The sequence below is a fragment of the Calonectris borealis genome, chromosome 20 (genome assembly GCF_964195595.1).
Source record: "Calonectris borealis chromosome 20, bCalBor7.hap1.2, whole genome shotgun sequence".
In the NCBI taxonomy this organism is placed as follows: domain Eukaryota; kingdom Metazoa; phylum Chordata; class Aves; order Procellariiformes; family Procellariidae; genus Calonectris; species Calonectris borealis.
The window spans coordinates 11353980-11378557 of record NC_134331.1 but is presented as its reverse complement, the minus strand read 5'-3'; the positions used below and the strand labels follow the sequence as shown (position 1 = coordinate 11378557).

The following is a 24578-nucleotide window of genomic DNA, read 5'->3' as shown; positions in this document are numbered from 1 at the left end:
GTGAGAATTGTGCATGGGCTTTTATTTTATACGCCAATGTATAATATTATAGGTGGATGTATATATTTTATACATCCCTTGCTGAATGTGAATGCAAGGCCAAATCCTTTGTTGCCACAACCGCCGTCCGGCAGTACCGAGCACAGCTGGAGTGAAAACACCGATTCTTTTCAAGAAAATGTACTTTTCACATGGGAAGTTGGCTCTGGTGAGGAGACAAGTCTTCAGCAGTGTGCTGGTGGCCAGGACTGGACCAGGTCCCCAAGCTTCACCGTGTTTAAAGCAGTCCGAAGCCCTGCCCAGGGGAAGGCTCCAGGATCAGGCCCTCGATGTGTGTCCGTGTGACTGTTGAGTACAGAAAACGTTTCCCCAGAAGCCAAAATCCATTACAATGATTAACTTCGATAAAGCAGCTAGACAAGCTTTATATTAAAGCCCCGAGCTTTCAGCCTGTCTCAAGTATCAAATGCAAACTTGTCTTAAAACTTGAAAGTCTATGAAGTACAGGCGAGCGGCACGCAGAGGCGTAGGAAATCTTTAGAAAACTGCTGAGTTGGTGAAAGAGTGATTAAACGCGGGAAGAGCAGAACGCACTGGCGTTATGGTGAGGTTAAATTGCATTAGTATTTTTGATTTGGAGCGGGGTCCGTCGGGCTGCAGTGGGCGGCTGAGCCCGGGCGATGCTGCGGCTCGGTGCAGAGATCTTGCCGTCACTAGGGGGAGGACGAAACCCCGGCGTTTTATTAATGAAGTGCTTTGCTGCTTCACTGAGCTATTAAATATTTGTTTAAAAACTGGCAAGGCCTGCAGCTTTGGCATGCCTTCGGTTTGTTGTGTGTTTTTTTTTTTTTTTTTTAAAAGGTGTATTAGACTTGGAATGGAAGCAGGAGGTGCTGGAGTAAACAGCAGGCGTGTCCCAGCCCTTTGGTCCCAGCACGGTCCTCAGCTGGTTTATACACAGAGCTGGGAATGCGGCTGCTGAATGTGAATTGCAGAGGGACCCCGTGGCTTTGCTCTGCCCCATGTCTCCGTGTGTCGGGGCGAAGGTGATGCCCAACGCCGAGATGCCATGCCTCTCTGTGCCGAACCCCCTGCCCCCGCCTCTGGTGCCACGTTTAGCGAATTGTGCCGGATCGGAGCCGGTCCCCATCTTCTGCAGGTGGACTGGGATGGGGGAAGCTCCCGAAGGTCTCGCCCGGGGCGGTGGGCTTCATGGGTGTCTGTAAACATCCCTGAGCATCTGCCCTGGCTTCACCATGGCTGGACTGAGCAAACTGAGCTGCCCAAGAGCCAAACAGCAAAGTCCATCTCCTTCCCTCTTCCCCAGCACTGAACTTGTTGCAACTTAACACAAAGCTCATAGCTTTTTTTTTCTTTTTTTTTTTTGCCTTTTAATTTCCCTCTCGAGCTGGTCTGGTAGCTCATAAGCCTTGGGCTGTCTGCATGGAGTTTTGAAAAGCAGAGGGAATAGCTAATAGGGGGTGTTGAGCAGCGAACGAAGCCTTGGGAGAAGATATCAACCTTGCCAAAGCAGAAGTGGAATAGCCGGTTAGGGTTTCAACCTGGGTTTGCTGCAAGCCGAGAGGGGCCGGGAGCTGCTGTCTGCTCCGAAGCCTCTTAATTACAGGCTGGCGCTGCCCGGACAGCCGGACGCGCGGGAGGAGCCACCTGCCCCGCGCGCGGGGAGCGTCCTGGTGTCTCGGCACACACCGACGCCTTGGCCGGCTGCCCTGGGTGCACTGCGGCTGCTGGCTCCCCCCAGAGACGATTTCAAGGTCACACTGCTAAATGCAGTGTAATAATTAATTAAGCTATATATAAACAGCAAGCTCATATGGTCCTAAAGCAGATTAAGAGCCCGGGAGTTTCCTCTCGCCCGCCTTCCTCCCCACGGTCCTTTCCTTCCTCAGTTCCTCTGCGGGTGTGCCCTGCAGTTGTCGCACGCTCAGCCATCCCAGCAAGGCTTACCAGTTGGGTTAAGCAGCTGCACGGCTGGGTCTGAGCCCAAAAATGATGGGGGCAGAGCAAAGCCTGCTCCAGGGGACTCCCGGGCTCACCCAGTTCTCCCATCAAACCCAGTCATGTTCTTGCTGGTGCTGGAGGAATGGACACGTGCAGCATCTCCCGGTGGGAACTGCTTCACTCTATATCGGTGTTTGATGCTGGGAATAGCCTAGTACTGGGAGTAGCTACTGGGGTTTGCCTTCAGCAACAGACGTTTCAAGACTCCTGTTGCTTCGAGGCTCAGTATAGCTATAGCTGAGCTGCCTAATTTTTTTAACCCCACTTTGGTGTGGGGTTAAAACCTCCACAGAAAGCACGTTTGTGTGGGGTTTGCAGCATGGAGGTGGAAAAATAAGCTTGGATGGGTTTCCTGGAAGAGCTACAGCAACTTAAACTTTGTAATGAGGCTTGAGACTAGAATCAAGCAAATGCTTGCCTTGCGACTCCTGCGGACTTGAGATTTGTATGGTATCAAAACTGATGCTCTTTTTTTTTTTTTTTTTTTTTTTTTAAATTCTCTTGCATCTATCTAAAACTGGTCAAAACTCACTCACTCCAAACCCCAGAAGTAAAAATTTAGGGATAACATTCAGTTTAAACTCCACATTACTTTTAATGTAGCTGCAGAAACAACCCAGGGAAATTAAAAATCGTGTTTCTTAATCAAGCAGAGGTGATGTGCACTGTCGTGGCAGTTGGAGAAGAGCAGAGCAGCTTTCAGCACTTACAGATCAGTCCGGATTTTGCAGTCAGGGCACGTGCATGCCACAAACCCATCAGCAAAGTCTGATCCTTGGCTTTGCACAGCAAAATCCTTGGAAAACCTAACAGACCCCACGGTCGGCTCTGGGAGTAGTGGGGGAGCAAGCATCAGCACTGCCCACACTTGCTCCAGGGCCTCTTCTGCTGCTTCCCGGGGCACCTTCTCATGCATGTCCAGTTGACCGAGGGCCACCATTGGGGACCAGGGCTGGTGGGAAGAGGTGCCCGGGGCTGACGGGCTCCATGCGAGAGGTTGCGTTTGGGTAACTTGGGTTGTCCCTCTGCAGCTCCCTGGCTCTCTGAGGCAGAGCTGGCTTGTCTCAATTTCCAAGTGCCAGGCTGTATCTACATCCAGGAGATGGAGGCAGAGAGAATAGGCTTTGTGAGGGCTCACAATGGAGTCCCGAATCAGTTCAGAGGGGGCCGGGCTGTCTCTTTGGGAACCCAAGGGTGTAGAGATCAAAGGTGCGGGTGAGTCAATTACAATTCACATTTGGTTCATCCATATGTTTGGGTATTTGAAAGGCTTCAATGGTAACCCATTTTATATCTCTTATGCCCATTGATTTGTTAATCTGACACTTGGTTTCATCTGAATAACAATAGCTCTCATTCAGACTCCTCAGTGTTCAGGGAAAAGTCATTTCACTTGGGTTGTGCTCCAAGGCCTTAGCAGACCGGCCTACTGTGCTCTTTATGTAGAAGGGCTTGAAGGATTACGCGTTAATTCAGCCCCGTCGCTGGCTCTGGAAGGAAATCAGCTCTCGGTGGAAACAGGGTGGGATGCTGAAGGTTGGTGTTGGGTTTTGGAACGTGTGGTTTTGCTCCATGAGGTCCTCTCTGGTTGCCACTGTAGCCGTGGACCTGCCATCGCAGCCTGCAGGATGTGAAGGGGTGGGCAGGGTTATGAAGAAAGACAACCCAAGTAGTCAGAAGTGGAAAGCAAGCATGGAGAGCCCTCTTAAATACAGCCTGAGCAAGTGTGCTGGACTAGATCAAATCATTGGTATGGCGATGTGAAGTCTCTAATTACGTGAATACCTTTTTAATTAGAAGCAGTGCTTTGCATCTGTTGTACTTGCAGCAGAGCATCTCCACCAGCTGAGCCTGCTCTTTAAAGAGCTCTTGACTGTATTTCGTTGACTGTTTATGACCACGTCATGATCCCACGTAATGACTGGGGCAGGAGGGGAGTCTGCAGACAGACCTGCTCCTTCATGTTTCCCTAATTGGTGCCTGTCTCCCTCCTTCACTGGGAATTTCACTCCTTCCCAAGGCTGGTGTGGTTCTTTCTGCTCTACCCTGAGTCCTGCAGCGTTGGTGGGGACCCACCTTGGGACGCGGTGGCACCACGAACCTGTAGCTCAATTGCCTCACTGGGCACGCTGCTTTTTTGTCCTGGAACTTAACGTTATTTTCTGTCTTTGATGTTTGGGGGGGGGGGAGTAAAAAGCATGGGGAGAGACTCGTGAGGTTCATACTGGCCTGACTGGAGATGTTCGGAAAAAATCCCATTCTGGGCAAATGTGTCTCACTCACTGCCCTGGTCTGTTTACCATGGAGCGATCTTAATTTCCGATGCTACTCCTTTATGACTGTAAATCACAAATCCATTAACAAATGAGTTGAGGTGACAATTCCATTTGTGTTAAAATGCATTTAGAGATCAGTACTGAGAGGATCACTGCTGTATTAATTGGCCAGGCCTTTTGTTCCAGTGGGTGGCAAATATAGCTCATCCCAACGGGGGACACACTGACCGGGCCAGATTACCACCATTTGGGGTCATGGTTGGTGCCTTCCCTTGCTGGGAATGAAGCAGGAGACCTGTGGAAATGAATTGTGTGTCTCAGCTTGGAATAAAGTCTAAACCAATTTTAAATTCATGACCCACTGGATGGGATGCTCAGGGTAATGAGCAGCCAGCTGGTGAGTATGGGACGTGCTTGCTTGGTTGGGCACCTTCCCATGTAGCCAAACTCTGATGAGTTTGTTCTTCACTGTTGTTACTGGCTACCGGGAAGGTGACCTGTCCTCTGATGGTCAGAGGGGGCATCCCCTCATCTTTAAGACAGTCGAGGAGGAACCTCAGTGCTGCACGGTTATGTGGCTGGTTTGGGTGAAGAGGCAGGTGGAGTCATGCAGCTGGGGTTTGGCAACAGCTTGCCGGCATTGCTTGGCCTGTGTTAGGAACATGCATGCGTTATCAAAAAAGGCAGAAAAAAAATTCTAACTTTCTTTTTCCATAGTGAAAACGGAAAGCTGGCTGCTTTCTGAGCTGTCGTTTCGAAGGCCTCTGCTGCTCAGGAGATGCTGGATGCCCATAGGATCCTTTTAGGTGCAGAAGGTGGATTCCTGGAGATCCTACACGGCTTTTTTTGAAGACCTGTAGATGTATATCTGCCTCAAGGCTTGTTTCAAGCCTGCCCTGGCCCTGCCACCCTGAGAGCTCCCTTCCCACATGCTGCAGAGGAGCTCCGGCTCAGCCGTCACGTGGAAGATGCTCCAAGGGCTCTCAGTGCCCGGAGGAATGCGCTGCTGGGTGAATAAAGCAGTTTCCCTGCTCCCCTCCCTGCTCTGCTATGCCCACAGTGAGGAAAAGGAGCAGGAGCAGAGCCGACACGCGGTTGCCGCTGGCACCAGTCCGTTTTGGGGCTCTTAAACCCAGCACAGTGATTTAAGCCCCGCTTTGGGATGTCTTACCCCAAGGGCAGATGAATCGCTGGGGATGCTCCCCCTGCATCGGTTATGAAGCAAGGGATGCGAGCTGGGGCATTCTCAGGGCAGAAAGGGGCTCTGGGGCTTATCAAGAGGCTTTTTCCTCTCATCGCAGCTGTAAAGCCCCAGCACAGGAAGGCTGGGCTTGATTAGGAGAAATGTGTGTCAGGGTGGCAAGCAAAGCCCTCCCTGTGCAAACACTGGGCCGCTCGTGCGGGTTTTAACAAAAGGCGGCATTATCAGCGGGACTTGTTACCTGCCTGTGCAGGCACACAGATTAGGGCATTAATTTCAGTGTTGGGGAAAAACATAAAGGACCTCTCAGCAGGGCTGTGATTTATGAACGCGGCAATAGGGGAACATGGTCCTGCCCGTATGTCGCTGGGCTGGTTTTGTTCGGTGGCTGTTGACTCGTGCAACATTGAGTTTGGGGTTGGCTCTTTGGTTTGTGGGTTGGTTTGTTGGTTTTTTTGTTTTCCCCCTTCTAGCAAAATTGGAGCAGGTGAAATGCAGTGGCTTGACAGTGCCCCAGGGGAGAGGGACAACATGGGAAGGGGTGCTGAAGTTCATCTCCTTGTAGTCCTGTCCTGGGTGGAAATTTGTTAGGTGTTTCTGAGTGTTCAGCCTTGGTGTACCAGTGTCGGCCACCTGCATCCAGCTGCTTTGGATGGTTAGAGAGAGGCTGCTGCAATGGTCACTGGTGCGCGGTTATTCAGCCAGAAAGTTGATTTATAAGTATGTGCCATAAAAATCCATATCCATATAAACCCTACGGACCGCCACTCTAGAATGGACCCAACCAGGGGTTGCTTCTCTTGAACCAATCCCTTTTCTGGGAAACTTCTTCCTATTGCGGCACGGCTACAGAAATGCCGCAGTGGTGCGTAGCTGCCATACAGACGACGAGGGCATACATGAAGTGACCATCTCCCCCTGCATTAGATGCACAAGACGTGCCCTTTGGGTCCAAACTGAGATGTACTCTGCTTGCTGGGCTCCCTACCACCAGCATATGGCATAACGGGTCCGTGGGGAAGGGCCTTGAAGAGCAGGTGCTGTAGGGATGAGGCTGATGGGCTAACCTCCCACGGGCTACCTGGATTAGGAATACCTCCTGGTGTCCTAGCTGGGGGCAGGAGCCCTGGGGTGGTCTGGTGTGACACGTCGTGGGTGTCCCATGCAGGGTCCAGCCCCGTGGTGCATCCCATCAGGGGAGCCGGGAGGATGCTCTGCTCCATGTGCAGGGACGGGTGGTTCGGCTCTTGGATGAGTGATGATGCTACTTGGTTTGGGCATCTAATTCTTGAAACACCTGGTGCTTCTGGGACACCAGCTGAAAGCCGGCAAGCTGCACGCAGTCTGCAGTGGTGGCTCTACGCATCTCAACGCCCGCTTCTGCCTCCCCCAAGTCCCAGATCCCCACGTCCATGGGATTTAACTCGGTGGAGATTGCTCCCTTTGCTGCAAGGAAGCATTTTCCCAAGAACTATAAGGAGGAAGGATGTCTAAAAGACCGGTAAGTGGCAATGCCTGTAGGGTTTTTACATCTTTGAGATGTTTAGTGCCGTTGCTACAAATTAAGAGAGCAAATTGGTGGGTGTGGGAGCAGTTTGGGGCTACAGACTCTGTGCTGGGCTGGTGGGTGCGTTGCTGATGGCTGAATGCCGCTGACACCGGCTGATGCTCCTGCTGCGTTGGTTGTGGCTGAGCTTCCATGGCAGGGAAGGGATGAGAGGGAAGAGCCTCGGGAAGAGGCTGCAGTGCGAGCAGTGGGCAGCGGTGCTGCTTGGACGTCGCTGAGCTTCTGCTGCACGGCAAAAGAGCTGATGGCAAGTGGTGGCCTTTATGGTGGGAGTTATGGGAGCAGCCCGGTTGTTCTCCTGCTGGAGCTTGAAGCCAAATCCCTGAGATCAGGGGCTCTGGGGTTGGCTGAACCCAAGTGACAGCCGTGTTGGCCCCATGTCCTCTGCCTCAGGGGACACTTCTGTCACCTGCATGTACCACGGCTGTTTTTTGGGTGTCCCACCAGCTATGACTTCTCACCTGCTTTTAAACCTCTTCCAAGCTGGGCTTCCTTTGCTTATGCCTACTCTGAGCTAGCAAAAGCCTTGCAACAGCCATGTTTTGGGTTTTGCCTTTTTTATTTCTTTCCACAGTTTAGCTGATAACTCCAGACCTTGACTCTCTTGCTTTGCCTTTTTTTTTTTTTGGATGGGGACATTACTTATGTGCTTGCAGCTGCTGAGCCAGTCCAAGCTCAGCAGATACTAGTTCCAGCTTCCCATGAAGGGCAAGATCAGTGCTACCCAAGTAAAGCTGAGTTCAAGAAGTAACATCTCTGGTACAAAGATGTGTTAAACCAGCAGTCTATGCAAGAGGCTCGGAGAGCAGAGCTTTGTCTTGCGATGAATCCATAAGTGGATCTACCAAATCTTTGCGTAGCAGGAGCTTAGTACACATAACGTTAACTCACAGCTATAAATTTTTGAGGGAAGAGAAATGACTAGTCCTTCTGATTGTGATAGAGTAAGAGGCAGAGGCAGTCCAGAGAATTTATTTTTCTCCAGGAGTGAGTTGTGAGCGCTGAAATCTCTGCAGATGCCTAAAATTCTTCCTCTTTCCTCCCTTTCAGGCTGTTGTCTGTTTAATTTATAGAGAAAAATATTTTTACTGCTTTGCAATAAACTCTTGGACACCATGAAAGTAATTTTAGCTTCTTCCAGACCTGCACCAGCGTAGCTGCAGACTTACATCCACGCTGGGGTGAGCAGTGCCGAGCTACTTGCTCCTGGTGGAGGTAGAGAGGACTAATACTGGTGGCCTTCAGGTGCCAGAAGAGAGGGAAGGAGATTATACTAGTGCAACTGCAGGGATAAATTCCAGTTACACACTCCAGCGGGGTGTACTAAGAGGCGACATGGCACAGAAGGAGAATACACAGCTTGGCGGAGACAGTTGGCCCTGCGATCTGCTGGGAAAAAGTCTTTAGTCCCAGTTTGCCAGTTAGCTCTGTCATGTTTCCTGCTGGGTTTAGAGGTTTTTCCCCCCCCTTAAATCATGAGTTTCACAGAACTACCCCCTCCCTGCTCTTCTTTTAAACAAAAACAGTCTTTTTTTTTCCTGTTTTTTTTTGGGAAAAGGAGACAGATTAGAGTAATCTCACATGACTTGACCAGTGGGCAGTGAAGTCCGGTGATGCTGGGCGATATTCTAAAGAACTCACCCATAAACAGCAATTAGCTTTTAATCGCGGCGCTGCTCCTGGCCCCCCGCGCCCGCAGGAACAGCAACGTGTGCTCTTTGTTGGCCGGAGCGGCACCGGGGGGACCTGCGGCAATGAAAGGGAACTGGGGGGTGACGGAGAGGAATAAGATGCTCATTTCAGCCCCACCCCCTTGCTGCACTCAAAAGCTCTTATTTTCAGAGCAAAGCACTATTGAAGCATCGGGACAATGGAGACCAAATCCTTCTGGGGGAGGGGAGGTGCTGGCAGTTGCATCTTTTGTTGCTTTTACTTCTTTACTTGCCTATGGCCTCCGCCATCCCACCCCTCCAAGAAACCCACATAGATGCTGGCTAGATGATAATGCAATCACTTTCTTGGGACCTTGCTAATAGGATTATAATTATTACTAGAGATGAACTGGAGTGAATAGAATATTTACCACTTCATCTTAAATTATTGTAAATCCCTCCAAAGCAGGCCTTTGATATGTAAAGTGCTGCCTCTCTCCCCCCAGTGAAGATAATTATTTAGTGGAAGTTCAGAGCTTTTAAGTATGATGAGGGACAGAAAGAGGCTTCGGTGTTTACATAAAGAGGAGGGCCTATATAATGAACTGGTACAGTTGATGAATATCTTGCCTGGCTCCAGCAAAGGAGAAGGGAAAGTTCTTGCTGAGCAGTTGTAACATCTCAGGCTGTTGTTGGGGGAAAAGGGAAGGAGATAATTGGAAGCTTGGCTCTTCCTAGTCCCAAGGAAGCCCCACATCTCTGCAGCCCGTGTTCAGTCAGTGCATGAGTACCTGGTGACAGCGGCAACGTTTTGGGTTTGTTCTTTAGGGCTGAAGGAATTTCTGTTTGAGGAATGACAAAGTAGGCTGGAAGACCTCAGCCTGGCAAAGAGGTATCTTGGGGGAAGGTATGGTACTCTACAAAGTCAGAGCTGGGCTGGAGGTAGAGGGAGGAATGGATTGGTGTCATGGTGCAAGGACTGGGGCTGTGGCATGAGGCCAGGAGCTGGTGCAAGGGCAAAGCAAGGACCCATGGCGGGCTGTGCACGTGGAGGGTCTGCGTGGGTTCAGGAGGAACCTGGACAAAGAGTTGGAAGAGAGATCGATGGAGGGTTATTAGGTAGACAAACTGCATCAGGCCCAGAAAAGTCCCTGAGCTGAATTTGGGTGGAGGCTGGGAGAGCGGTGCGGGACATGGGGTGCTGCTTGCCCTGTTCTTGCTCTGCCCTAGTCCTCCAATGGCCAGGGTTGGAGATCTCTGGGCTGCAGGCGCTTTGGCCTGAAGGAGAGGGCTGCACCCTCTGGGTGCATCCATGTGAGCATCTGCAAGCAGGATACATTTCTCCCGAGCTTTCAGGCTGGTCCCATCCCCTTGAGCCCTTCCTCCCAAAGGCTGCCAGCATGGAGCATCAGCTCAGGGGTGGGAAGGAGGATTGTTCCGGCTGCCTCCAAGACCAACTTCGTGCCTTTGCATCCATCGCCAAGGACGGACATATCCCAGGAGTGACGGCCACGTCACCCATTGGTCTCAAAGGAGTCTTTGTGTCCCTTTGGCCTCTTTATTATGCTCTCCGGTGAAAGCATGAACCCCATCCCCATGCAGACAAGACTCGCATCAAGTGTTTCTGCTGCTGTAAGCTATTCCTCCCCTATAGACTGCAGCTCTACAGTGCACCATATATGGCACTTAGTTATACAAGGCAGCAGCCCTGTGAGGGATAACATGTCATTATCTTGTTTATGAGTATGTGCTTCTAATTAAGCCACTTAAACCCGTGAGGCGGGGGAGGTGTTTGGGAGGGAGGTGGGTTTTGGCTGGCATGGGGCCGGGAGGCAGCCTTGGCGGCAGAGGCTGGTTCTACTCATCACACCGATTGCTGTTCCTGGAGGCACAAACCCTCCGGGTTTTGTGCATGGATCAGGCCCTGCTTCATCCGTCTGCTCTGTGGCTGCCACCGGGCAAAACGCCCCTTGTCCCTCGCCTGCAGCATAGGGAGAGACAAACCTCTGTGGTGGCTCCTAGGTCTGACCTGAATGCAGTGACTTTGAGGGAGGTGGATAAAGTCTTTTATGAAAAAAAAAAACCAAAACCCAACCCCTTGTGACTGCAGCAGTGCGGTGTCCCCTCCTTGAAGCACTGCTTGCTTTGATTTGTTTGGTGCGACTTGGCTCTGCCTGCATGGAGTGGGGACCAAAGGACCATCTGCCGATGCCCTGTGTCTCCCCACTCCCCCCAGCCTTTGATGGGATTTTTTTATCCGCATCAAAGGAACTTAGATCAGACTCCGCGGCCAGGCCAGAGCCTGTTCTTGTGGGGTATGTGGTGATGCCACCCGTGGCCACCAGTTCTTTGGCCCCATCGAAGCCCCAGAGCAGCTTCATGATGAGAAGCCTTCGCATGCTGTTACCCTCCTCTCCCTCCTTTAATCCCCAAACTCCCCAACAGGTGAAGGGCACCTGGCAGATCTGGGGGCAGGGAGCAAGGAGAATGAGAAAAACATTACTCTCAGGCCCACATACTTTTTCCCCCCTCTCCCTCCTCCTTTACCTACCCCTTCCTCACCCTGAAGTTCATTAATTCCCATCATCTGGTTTGTGTAAACGTCGTGGCGAGTGTTTGACGGAGCTGGATAGGGTTACACCCGTTTCAAAAAGGCCGAGGCTGGTTCCCAGCCGTTCCCTTTTATTGTTGTATAATTTGCCAACCCAAACAATGGGCTCCCGCTCAAGACAAAGGCACACATGTTGCCCTTACTGCTGGTCATAAAAAGAGGAGAGGCTGCGTGCTACTGTACAGGTCCTTGGTGCAACGGCAGCCCGAGCCCAGGGAAATTTTGGTAAGAAAAATGTGATGTATCAAATAATAAACCAGCAAGTGCTCCCACCCCCAAAGAGGAATTTGCTATTGCCTCTTCTCTCTCTGTTTCTTCCTCCTCCTCCATCTTCCTACTTCCCCCATCCGGAGCTGTTGCCACCAGAAAGCAGAGTCAAAGCCAAGTGGGTAATTTTGAAGCCCGTTGACCTTGATGCTGGTGGAGGGCTCCGTGATGTAATTAAAACGCTTTATTACTTCTTTCCCTGAGCTTGTCAGGTTCTTGCTTTTAAGGAGTATTTCTGGGATTTGATGACTTTGTGGAGAGGAGGGCCAGGTGGGGTCAGTACAGGTCCAGTGTGGTGGCCTTGGGAGCTGAGCTGGTGGTGCTGGTGATGCTGGGGATGCTCTGGGTTTTTGCTTCCCAGAGCATTGCAGAGCTCTTGGCCACTGTCACATGCCGGTGCGGGGCTACAAGCCTGTGGTTTCAATCCAACCCTTGGCTGCTCTGATCACCATTGTACATTTTTCCTGCTTTCTGACAGCAACATGCTGCCTCGGAGACTGGGAACAACTGGGTATCGCCTTGGCAGAGCGAGTGGGCTGGAAGGCAAAGCTGCGAGCAATGGAGATGCCACCCCCATCCTTTACTGGGTGTCTACAACTCTTTTTCAAGATACTAGGTTTAACTCACTTGTCCTAGATTTATTTATTGGGCTGGAGAAGGAGAGGAAGAGGCAGAGAATCAGGGGGATTTAGAGTGAGAACTGGCTGTGCAGGGTGGGAATGGCAGTAAAGCCCTCCTCAAAAGTGTGTTTGATTTAAGGCAGCGGACGGACGGACTGTGGTTTGAAACAAGCCCTTTGGCTTTGGTGGGATCCTGACCGGGGCAAAGCTAAGCAGGACGATGCTGGGAGGGGGACAAGGGACAGGACAAGAGAGGGTGCAGCGGGCTGGAGAGCATCAACGTGGGAGGGGACAAAGCTTCAACCTGCCTCATCTTCTGCACTTGTTTCCCTTAAAGCTTTTCCGAGCTGGTACCAGCAGGCTTGTTTGCTTTCCAACCTGCAAATTAGAAACGCAGCAAAAGTCATAACAAGTTCATCATGTGCACCAAATTGTACCGTGTTCTGGGTCGTGCTGCCTGGGCTTGTTGTCACCTCTGGATTTCAAAACCTCTGTCATGACTCTGGAGGCTAAAAACCTGTCTCATCCCAGGATGGGAGAAGAGCTTTTGTGTCTACCTTTTGCATTTCTATTCACCTTTTCACCAAAAGCTTTCTGTCTAATCTATGTGGTTTCTTAGAAAGCCTTTTGGGAGGATGTGGGGACGCTTTCCCCGGAAACGGTCAGGTTGCCAAAACTTGGTTTTCTGGGAGGAAATCTCTTTTTGTCTTCTTGAAACACCAGTCAGGAATTTGGGTAGAAACTGGCCAGAAATAGGTTGGATGCTCTGCATGTGCACTGCCGGGCTGCAAAGCAAGTGATTCTGGATGAGAGGTCTGAACTCGGCGTGAATGTGGCTGAGGTCCAAAATAGTTTGACTTGCTTTTTCTCCCCTTTCCCCTATTTTCCTTGCTTCTAGGGAACAGCTGTGGGGGGGGAAGTCTAGAAATTCTGCAGCAAAGGTGATTCTTGCTGTATCTGCTGGCAGAGCTGCTGCGGGGACTGCTGCGAGCGCTCCCCAGCCTGCATCTTGTAGCTGCATCCAGATGCTACGGCATTTTATCCTGACCGTAACAACGCTTCTTTTGCTTTTACAATACCCTATACCCAGCTGTCCCACCTCCTCTAGGAGAGTTTTGTCATCCTTGCAGAGGGAAACTGAGGCAGCTCAGAGGATTGAGCAAGGGGGGTGGTCTGGAGCAGAGGAGTTTGAGACTGGAGGGTGCCATCGCTGCAGCACGGGGCACCCCAATTTTAACACTTACCAGTGGGACTTCAGCTCTTGAGCGTGGTGGAGCAGGGGGAGCATCTCTGAAAGTAATGCAGGGTGGCCCCGGGTGCTGTGGCACGAAACCCTCACCAGGAAGGAAAACTCATCATCCGCTCAGTTCCGGGACTCCTCTTCGGCAGCAACAATACCTGAGCATGCCGACTCTCAGCTGGGCAGCCTGACGGTGACCTCCGCGTGGGCAGACGGCCGGGGGCTATCATCTCTGCAGCCCCCCCCAGGCTGAGCCCCGCTGCAGGGCTTCGGGCTCCGGCAGACCCTGGAGGGGTTTATCCCAGCGGGTGTTTGGGAATGGCAGGAGGTGCGTGGGGGGACCGACAGACGTCCCCGGGGATAAAATCAGTAATGACCGCTGTGCTCTGTCCTGCGCGCTGGTCTGTCCTACCTGCGGCGAATAATGCAGCAACAGGTTGCGGAGGTCCCCTCGACCCCCCCCCCCGTCCCACGGCCCCTCGCCGTTCCTCCTTGAGAAGTGGCAGCAGATTAGCTCGGAGCCCCTCTGCGCAGACAAAAGCTGCCACAAAGGGCATTAGGCTTCAGGATTGGATTACCGTGTGGCCACCTGTCATCCCCGCTTTGTAAATTTATCTCGTTCTGGGTCCGGTTTTCACAGTGGAGAAGTTTGCACTTAAAAAAAAAAAATATAACCCCCCCCAGAGCCTCTCTGAGCAGCAGCCTGGCGAAGTTCATTTTAGCATCCCATCTTATTCCAGGCTTCAGAGGTGCGTGTGGCTGGGGATTAGGGCTGTTTGAATAAAGAGAGCCTTTATTACATTAGTCTGAGTGGTTAATAGGTAAAGTAGGCCAATCCATCTTTAGACTAAGCCTATCACTTCGCCTACGAAGGGTGCAGGCTTCACTGAGGAAATATTCATTAAAGGAAAAGCTTTTCCTCTGTCCCTCTTGACATGTTAATAGCTCGGGGTTAGGGGCTCTGCTCTCTGCCTGCAGAAAATTCATAGCTGTGCTCACGCAGCAGCTCCCTCCTCTCCCTGGGACCCCCGACGTGCCGGCAGCTCTGCCGAAGTCAGCAGAGCGGTGCTGAGCCCCACCAGCGCTTTGTCGGCTGGGCTTGCAGGGGAATAAGGGATGCCGGGAGTCTGCTGGCGCTCCTCATCCTCGCTTTCTTCTTCCATGCTCAGGAAGTAGGTGCCTCGTCCCTTCCCGAGCAGGGATGTAGGGAGAGGGTTCAAATGATGGGTGAAGGCAGTGCTTCAGTGCTGGGACTTTGCCGTGGGGTGTTCTCAAGGCCAAAAGTATTCATGGGTTTGAAAGGATTAGACAGTTCGTAGTCACTATGAAATGGGATGATTTGGATGCAGATGCTGGCTCCAGAGGTCTTTGAACTCCAGGTTTGCCAGAAGGCAGGAGGATAACAAGGCAGGAGCGACTACTTGCCCAGCTTTTCATACTATCTTTATTTTCCACTACAGTATCCGCTACAGCCCTCAGTGGTGTCTCCATCCAGCCCTGTCCCGACTGGTGCAGCAGCTTTTGTCCGAGGGCTCAGCTGAGCTCCCTGTTTCCCACAGCCTGATTTCCTTTACCATCTCCCTTTCCTCTCCCGTACAGACAGTGGTGGTAGTTGCACCTCTGCCGTTCTTATTTTGCACCAAACAGCGCTGGCAGAAGCCGCCCAGGTCTCTAAAGTGCCTGTGAAGCCTCCATAGAAAGAGAGGACTCCACAGCTGTCATGAGCTGCCTCAGGGCTGAACTGTGCACGCACCATGGAGCTGAACGTGGGTTTCTGCTGTTACTTTTCCCCAAAGGGGTTTCATCCTGCCAGGGCACGGTAGCTACAGCTTTTCTGACCGGCTTCTCTTTCCCCTCCTTGTGCAACAACTGTCGTTTAGTGCAGCCCTTGCTGTCTTGGAGCCCCAGGAGCAGATGTGTTCAGAGCTGGAGTCTGGTCCTACTTCCGCCAACACGTGCGTCCAGCACATTGTGTTGGAGCTGCAATGCTGTACATGGGCCAAGTTGCCCTTCTCCAGTTGTGGTTTGAATGGGAATAAATGCTTCTTGGTGACTTTTCCACCTGTGTGAGGAACTTACCAGTTCCTCCTGTCCCTGAGGCTCTGTGTCTCTGGCTGCCAACATGACCATTGATGCTTCTATGGGAGATTATGGAAACCATGGGAAAACTCCTCACAACAGACAGACCCATGCAATAAAACTTCGCTTTCCTGGATGTGATGCTGTCCGAGGTTCAAACCGCATCCATGGGCCACACTATTTGGCTTCATTTGCTGCTGTCTAGCTTTTATGCAGCCACTTTTCAAACAAGGCAGCGTCTGAGACAATCTCGAAGATCTTAGTTTTGGACTATGCCTGGCACCTGTCTGGGTACAACGAAGGAAGAGAGTGCTGGAGCTGGGGCTGAAGGCTGGTTTTGGTGGATTCAGTTCTCGTTCTTGGGTTGAAGGCTCCATTTCCATCTCTGCTCATCTTAGCCTGTGCTGACCAAGCCAGACGGCAGTAGCAGTGTCAATGATGTGCCTTGTCTTGCTTCTCTTGCTGTGGTGGGCCACCAGCGAGATGTTCTGCAAATACCAAGGATTCAGGTCCTCTCCAAAAATAATGATTTTGAGGGGTCTAGACCTGCATAGAACTGAGTGCTCTCAGCTCTATCGAAAACAAGACATGTTGGATGCCCTCAGCCACAAATCAAGCGTGTGGGTTCAAGTGCTGGCTGGTCTGCAAAGGGACTGACACTGGGCCAGTGGATGCCTCTTAGACAAAGAGTTGCTCCTTGCTGTCTTCCACTTCTACGGTGCACTCCTCTGTTTGTTGAAACACTAATTAAGAGCCTGTGTTTCCCAACCAGATCAACTGACTCAGCACCTCCACCCCCAGCAATTTCCTCCTGTTTCACGGCCCAGCCCTACCCAATGCCTCTCTTGTGCAAGGAGGAAAAAATAAGCCTTGCGTCATTCCCAGGAGACTGATAAATACTGACTGTAGTACTCCTGGAGGAGAAGTCGGTCTCAAGGTGCAGGGCTCCATACAGTAAGCAATCTGATGGACCTGACCTGAAGCCAAAGGGTTTCAGTGCAGCACGGCCATCCTGAGCACGTCTTGGGAAGCAGTCTCCTCTCTAGGCAGGTCCCAGGCCGTTAAGGACTTCATGGGTTGAAACCAACCTCTTAAATCAAGCTGGAAAGCAGTCGGTGGCCAGCGCAGGATGTAGAACTCGGATTTAATGTGGCCATAAAAAGAGACACCACTTAATGAGTAGACTGTTGAAATCCGCATCAGCCCACGATTGATTTAAGAGTTGCTCTCTGAGCGTTATTGACTGGCTGTGTTCTACGACAGCGTTACGGGTTTGCAGAGTTGGCCAGAAAGGCAAAGGATTAGTCAGAGTTTTATATTGGTTACTGTTTTTTGGCACACGCTGGCTCCTGACTTCCAGAAGCTCCCGTGTTCCAGGTGTCTGGTAGACCAGTGTGATTTTTATCTGAATGTGAAACTCCACTTGCGTGCCCTTGAAATCGCAGCCCTAGGGGTTGCCACCACCTTTGGGCATAGCTGGAGGTTTCTACAAGCTGATATCCCCTTTCTCCACAATCCGGCGTGTCCATCGCCACCTCTCCCAGTGATCTGTGCAGATCTGGTATGGGGACCATCTCCCACCATGAGTCTACGGCGAAGGGGCTTTATGGGCAGCACCCGAGCACGCCTCACCTGCAGTGCAGAGGTGTAGTCATTGGGTGCCCCTTGCCAGTAAACACATTGATAAAGTTAATGCCAGAAGCTGATGAAGTAAAATACCAGGTACAACATGAGCTACATAGCAGTTGCATAGTTACTGACCAACTTTCATAGGCATGTGATGATTTTTGATTCAATCGCACCTCTCATTCCTGGTTTTCCTATTATTTGGCCTCAGAACAGATGGGTCAATTTTTTTTCCTTGGCTTCTTAATTGAGGCAACCATTGGCTTTAGCACAAATTCTCGGTGGTTTTTTGAATTGCAAGAGTCCACGGTGATCTTTGCTGTAGAAGCATAAAATCGGTAAGGGAGGAGATGGCCATCAGGGAACAAATAGCCTCTGTGTGCAGTGTCGTACGTCTGAGGGAAACGCTGTTTGAGGGTTGCAGATCACACACTGGCTGGTTACTTCTCTGTGCTGGGTGGATGCTTTGAAAACTTGATCAAGTTTTATAGCTTTAATTTTGTGGCAGACTCCCCTCTTGCTTTTTTTTAAACTGTCTTGCAACCAAGAGCAAATGAGTCCCATTGGGTTATAAAGGGAAATAACTGGCAAATAGTCTGAAATATTTAGGCTTGCCTAGTGAATGATACGAAAAAATTACTCTTCCTGCTTTGTGCTGCTTCCGTCATTTCTGCAAGCTCTCTAGTTTTTCCCCGCATGGTTAATTAGAAATAGCCAGGGAATAAGGTGGAATTGCTGAAGGATTTAGGTTTCAAGGGTGTTTTGTGAGGGTACGTCCTACCTGTGAGCTGAGGTTGCATTCTCCGTGGTCGATTCCTGACCTGCTGTAGCCTGCGTGGCAGTGGAGGGGAGAGATTGTCCTCGCTGGGTGCTGGACTGGGCTGTGCTCTTGATGCATCAGCATCAGCAGCTCTTGATGCTCCTTCTTGTACGTGTTAGGGAACAAGTCTGCACAGCGATAGGGAATAGTAAAGCAATGGGTGAAGCTGGGTGCAAGAGGACCCTTGCGTTTGCCTGAGGTCCTGCTGTTGACAAGCTGGGGACAAATTGCACCCTTTTGCCTGAATTGGGAAAAGTGTTGTGTTTGGGATGCTAAGGGAAAGCAAGGTGGGTGTGCTCCGGTGAGCTCCTGCTTTTCCAGTGCACCATTCGTCTCGTTCCCCTGGGGAAAAAGAGCTCTGGGCTGGGGCTGAGGGCTCTCTGGCGTTGACCTGGGCCAGGAAAGCCACCTCAGGACTCATCCTGACCGGTCAGGAGCCGGTGTGGTACATGTAGCTGCACTCCAGGTGCAGAGTGCAGCCCAGCTAATCCACTCATGGATAACTGGGAGATTACTCAGCTGGATTTCTGATACAGTGACCTTTAATAATAATCCCCTCTTAATCCCTAAAGCAATGGAAAATGGATTTATCTGTAGGAGCTAGATGAGCTGTGTAGGCATCTACATGTGTAGGCATTTTAGGGAGAAAAGTGCTCGTGTATCTCTGCGTGAATATATATATATACATGCACATGCGTATTTTTCTTCCTGTTACCTGCTATTCTGACCCATGTCTGTGTGTTTTGCTGGCAGGGACCTCATGCCCAGGACCCTGGAGGGGCAGATCACCATGGAGAAGACCCCCAGCTACTTCGTCACCAAGGAGGCCCCAGCCCGCATCTCCTCCATGTCCAGGGGCACAAAGCTCATCGTGGTGGTGCGGGACCCCGTGACCAGAGCCATCTCGGACTACACCCAGACGCTCTCCAAGAAGCCCGATATCCCCACCTTTGAGAGCCTGACCTTCAAAAACAGGACTACGGGCCTGATCGACACCTCGTGGAGCGCCATCCAGATTGGCATCTACGCCAAGCACCTGGAGAACTGGCTCCTCTACTTCCCCATCGGGCAGATCCTCTTCGTCAGCGGGGAGAGGCTGATCAGCGACCCCGCGGGGGAGCTGGGCAGGGTCCAGGACTTTCTGGGCCTCAAGAGGATCATCACCGACAAACACTTCTACTTCAACAAAACCAAGGGGTTCCCGTGCCTGAAGAAGGCGGAAGGCAGCAGCAAACCCCACTGCCTGGGGAAGACGAAAGGCAGGACCCACCCCGACATAGACCAGGAGGTGGTGCAGAGACTGCGGGACTTCTACCGGCCCTTCAACATGAAGTTCTACCAGATGACGGGGCAGGACTTCGGCTGGGACTGAGGCTGGCTTGGAAAAGTCCCCTGTAATTACTTGCCCAGCACGGTTTGCGTATATAAAGAGATATATATGTATGTAAAATGTACAGAAATCTATTTTATAATAATTTATTTTTAATTCCTAAGCAATTAATTCACTAAGCTGCCTAACCACACTGGCTAGAACGGTAGCCCGTAACCTGTTTAACATTCCACAGTGTTTAATTCTAATATGTCTCTCCTTTCCTTTTTTTTTTTTCCTTCCTCCTGATTTATCCTCTTATCGGTTTGGTTTGTAACAAACGGTGCTTCCATTTTTCCTAAACAAAATTTGTATTTAAAAAAAATCCAAAAAAAGGCGAGGGTGGCAGGGGAGGGGAGGGGCGGGGAGGGAGGGAAAGCACAAATTTATTTTTGTTACGGGTATCTGGCCTTTATAAACACTTGCTTTCCCTATTCCGGTGTCCCAGTCTCTGCTCCGGTGTTGTGCTCCCTCATCCCACAGCTTTCCGGTTAGTCCCGCGGCCCCGGGGGGTGTTTCTCTGGGGTGGGTGGGGAGGGAGGCTGGGCATCTCCCTGCCACCCACATCCCTCTGCTGAGCAGCAGTGCGTTTTACCGGCGGCTGTAAAGCGTAGGGAACCCCAAGCCATACAGCTCCTGCTCTGCAGCCCGGGACTCTGCCAGGAGGGTAACATGCTCATTTTCTAGCAGAGAAGCCGCAGAACGTGTTGCCTGGGCAGAGCTGTCTCCTCGGTATACTTTTCCTTCTTGGCTTTTGTGAAGGAGGCTCTTTCCCACGATCCCTCTATGCATTTTAAATCTTTACTGCAGGACAAATGTAAAAATACATGTATCTGTATGTGACATGCTCGGTGCTGGTGTGAATGACGTGGGAGAAGCGTCGCTCCGGGAGAGCCCGTGCACACAGGGCACCGCTGGGAGATGGCTGCGCCAGCAGTGCGGGGAGCAGCGTCCGCCCACCAAAGACGCCGGCAGAGCCACGTGAAAACGCCAGGTCTCTGCTTGGCGCCATCCCCAGCATGGAGGGTGTCCCAGGACACAGCCCTGCAGCCGCCGGAGCAGCCCCCGGCACGTGAGACTGGGGAACATCTGCCTTGGCCCTCTTGACTGCCAGTACTTTTTGGTCCAACACCTTATCCGTGGTCTCTCCCAAGGAGCAGGGTTTGCCTAGCGCCTGGAAGAAGTGCTGCTTTGCCAGCGAGGATGAACCTGTAGAAAAGCAGGGGGCTGTACTTGGGTTGGGGCATTGCCGGCAGCCCAGGCATGGCCAGGTGCCTCCCCGATGCCCCGGGCAAGCGCAGGGGTGGCAGCCAGGCAGGGCAGGAGGTTCTGAGCTGTCATCCATCAGCCCGGGTGCAACAACCTGGAGATCCTTCACCTCAGGTGGAACCAAATGCTTTGGGACAGTAGGACAGGATGGCGGGACTCTCCTGAGAGCTCTAGCCATGTTCTGCGTGCTCAGGAGGTTTTGACAAATACCAGGTGTGTCCAATGCTTTATCATTACTGTTGGAGGTTCTCCTAGCCCAACTGGAACTTTTTCGGAGCAAGGTGACAGCAGAAGTTATGTGCTCCCTGAATTTCTAACAGAAGCAGGGCCATGTTGTCTTTGGGCAACAAAAAAACCCACGCACCTCACCTGCAAGCACTGAAATGATGTACCACAGTGAGCATGGAGCTTGCTGGATAAATCTCATGATGTTACCGTGTGAGCACGTGCATAAAGCAGGCAGTGTAATTAAAACTTGAAACAGCAAATGCACCATTGGGCAGAGCATATGTGAGTTGAGTTAATGTTCTGGTTTCATATGCGTTGCCTGTATAAATGCGTGCCCTGCACCTCTCCCCAGTCACCCGTAGCAAACCACCTTTGAGCACCACATTGCTGAGCCGTGCCCAGCTGTGCTGGGGTGCATCCAGTGGCATTTCCCAGATGTTTCTTTTACTTTCGCAGCCTCCTTGCTCTTGCCTGCCCCTCCCAGCTCCCTGCTGTGGCTGTTTGCTGATGAAAAGGCCCTTCAGAGCCCAGACTGCTCTCCCCGGGTCTTGACCTGCTCCTGCTCAGGTGGATGCAGCGAAGAGCAGACCCGCGTCTGGGTCCGCTGCAGGGATCTGCGGGTAAAGCGCTGCCCTTCAGCCCTTTGTTTGAATCTAAGGGCTCTTGGCTTGGCTCAGCGGTGTCACATCTCTCACCCCCGTCACGCCGGTGAGGCGTGTGTGGGTTCATCCGTGGGGTGCAGCGCACTGGGGTGTCCTCAAGGAAAGGGGGAGGCTAAGCATAACGTCAGGACTGAGCTGCATAGCAAACCTGCTGTGAGCAGGATGCAAATCCCTCCTTGGGCTTTGCCTGCAAGCACGTCTTCCTACAAAAAGGGAAGGTTGGGCAAATCCTCTCCTTTTTGCCCTGAGCCCTTTCTAGCATCGAAGCGACGCTTCGGACCAACGCAGTCCCACTTCCAGAGGTCACAGGCGTGCGCGTGGGACCTGCTGGGCTGCGCAGGTTGACAGACCGCACACACGACCCCCGTCCTGCAACACTCCAGTGGTGGTTGGATCTATGCACGTTTGGGGTCTTTGGTTTCAGCTCCAGCCAGGTCCCCGCCTCTGTTCCCCGCTGCCAGACAGGTGATGAATGCACGAGCGTGTCTGCTTTATCACAAACCCTGCTCTGTTGGGTGGCTGAGGGGAAGGGGCTTGCAGGGGGTGAGGGGTGGGGGGGAAGAAAATACTTCCTGGTGGAAAAGAGTTATTTTGGGTTCTCAAAACCTCAGTCTTCCTACTAGCCAACTTATGCAATGTATGGAAGGAAGCTCGTCCTCTCCACTTGGCCTTCGGGCAAGCTCCCAGCCGCGACTGCGCCGCTTCCCCAGGCGGTTTCGCTGGCCGAGCCCTTCCGCTGCGTGGCGAGAGCCTCCGGGATCTGCCGCGTTGGCGTGGCTTCCCTTCCCTGTGGTTCCCTTCCGAGCGCGTGTACCTGCCTGCTTGTGAACGCTGGAAGATTTTGCATCCCCTACGTCTTCCTTCTTGCTTTCTTGGAAACAACTTTTTAATATCCCAATGCCTTCCTCAGCTATACAGCAGAGCGTGGGCTTAATTTGTATAATCAAGCCCTGCTCCAAAATGCTCTCATGAAGCAATCTTGTTGAGGAGTAGAAATACAGGGAGTGAATAATAACTCTTCTAACCTTAAGCAAATTGTTAGCCCTGGCTCAATATCCTTCGTAATGAAGTCTGCACTAGACTTTTAATGTAAAGGCCTTACCTTACAAATAAGACAATGAAGGTGAATTCCCTGTGGTGTACATCTGGTTGCTAATACTGGAATCAGTACTATTGCCATCATTTTAAAAAAATACCTTTTTTTTAAGTTAAGCTTGGAAGTGTGATGAGAAATTTTTTTTTTTTTTCCGCATTGTAACATTAATTTATGGCTGAGTTTCATTCAGTCCTGTGTTCAGAAGTGCAGTACAGGTATTAGTGTGTGTTGTCTGTAACATGGTACTGTAGAGTAGCCAATTTGTAAAAAAAAGAACAAAACGTCAAGAAAAACAAAAAAACCCACAAAAAAGAAAACCTGAAAAAAATGTAAATTGAGTATTTTGTGGTATGTACAACACAAATTAATTTTACACAGAGAAAGATGTTTCTAGGAAAATGAAATTCTGATAATTCATACTATTTGTATGAACAAATAAAAACTATATTTTACCAAGTGATGGACACGGTTGTATTCATTCAACGCTGCGGAGGGGGAGGTGGCCTCCCCCGGGGGGTTTGGCGGTGCTGCCCCCCGACACCGGCACGTCCACCCCATTAATGTCCGTGCAATGGCCCCACGGCGAAGCCCAGAAGCGCGTGCTGAAGGCAGCAGGATTTAATCAGATACGTGAGCTCCCGTCCAGCACAGGGCTGTGTTTGGGAGCCAGAGGCTTCGCTGGGTGGTGAACGTGTACGTGTTTTGCTCAGTCGGGTCGTGTGGGGGCTGATCTGTCCCGTCGAACGCACCTTCATCAAACACCATTGCAGGGAAGGAGACCTGAGGGATTGGCCTCAGCCCTGCTGAGGGTGGATGGTCTTGGTGTTTGGTGAAACCATCCTCCTGCAGCAGGGATGCTGGAGGACAAATTCAGTCCTTTATAGCCGGTGGTGGGGAAACTTTCCAGTGCCAAGTTTCTTTTCAAAAGCATTGCGCTTCCAGTAGTGATGCTGGTCCAGACCTCTGGGGCCAGCGGTTGCTATTGCTCCCTACACACTCAGCACTTTAAGATGTAAAAATTCATTATCATTAAATTCAGAAGAGTCGCAGGCCAGTGCTATACAAAGCAGCGCCTAAAGAGCATCACAGATTTATGTAATGTAGCAATTGCCACTTGACTAAACTGAATTAAAATAATTTAATTTTGCTTAGCAAGTCTTGCATCCAGTGCGGAGTAATTGATGGGAGTCTTTCAGATTGCCCATTTTTCAGAGACCTTCTAGAAAAGCAGTCAAAAGTAAGCACAAGATTTAATATAGCGATTTAGGAAGGGTTCAACCTGGAAACCTCCAGCTTGTCAGGATTGTAATTAGCTGCTCCCAAACTCTGGCAACACTTAAGCTCTATAGGTGCCTCGTTTTTAAAATATATATACGTAGATTTTACTTTAAAATTCCCATGTACCTTTTGAGTGGTGCAGCTGGATGTGCTGAGAGCTGACCTCAGCTTGATGGAGTTGAACAACGTGTTACCTCCTTCTCACCTCTCCTTGTTTGCATTCAAAACCAGCTGCTCCTCTGCTAATGCCCCAGCAGACGTCAATCCTGTAGGCATCCTAGGTCTGAGCTCAACCTGGTTTTGCAGCAGCTCATAGAGCGCTGTCCCTTCTTCTCAGTTCTGGGATGGAAAGAGTGTGGGTGCTTCTCCTTCACGTGGGGACTGGTGCTGCAGAGGAAAGGGAAGGTAAGTCCCTGCGAAATGGTGTTCAGCATCTGCACTGTCCTCTGCATCTCCCTGTAGGCTATTCCCAGTTGCACCTGGGCTTGGGGATGCTGGGGAGTGTTTCCCCACTCGTTTTGGGCTGGGCCTCATTCTTGCTTTTGGCAAGAGCATCTAGAAGATAAGAGTAAGAGTGTCTGTGTGGTTTATGGGATCACATCCTGAATGCAGAGAAGTGTTTGCTCTGAAGGAGATGGCCTGAAGGGTCTCCTAGTAGCTAAAGGAGGAAGCTCTTGGAGGAGAATGGTTTGATG

At 51.2% G+C, this 24578-nt stretch overlaps 1 protein-coding gene across 1 annotated transcript in view; it reads left to right on the top strand.

The window, feature by feature from the left end:
• Positions 1-23061, top strand: part of LOC142091051 (heparan sulfate glucosamine 3-O-sulfotransferase 3B1-like) — a 30816-nt gene extending 7755 nt beyond the window's left edge. The window contains exons 2-3 of the mRNA XM_075169809.1: positions 18735-21974; positions 22133-23061. Coding sequence (XP_075025910.1) covers positions 18735-19353 — 619 coding nt within the window. The 3' untranslated portion in view covers positions 19354-21974; positions 22133-23061. The remainder of the gene's footprint in view (positions 1-18734; positions 21975-22132) is intronic.
• The last annotated feature ends 1517 nt before the right edge of the window (positions 23062-24578 follow it).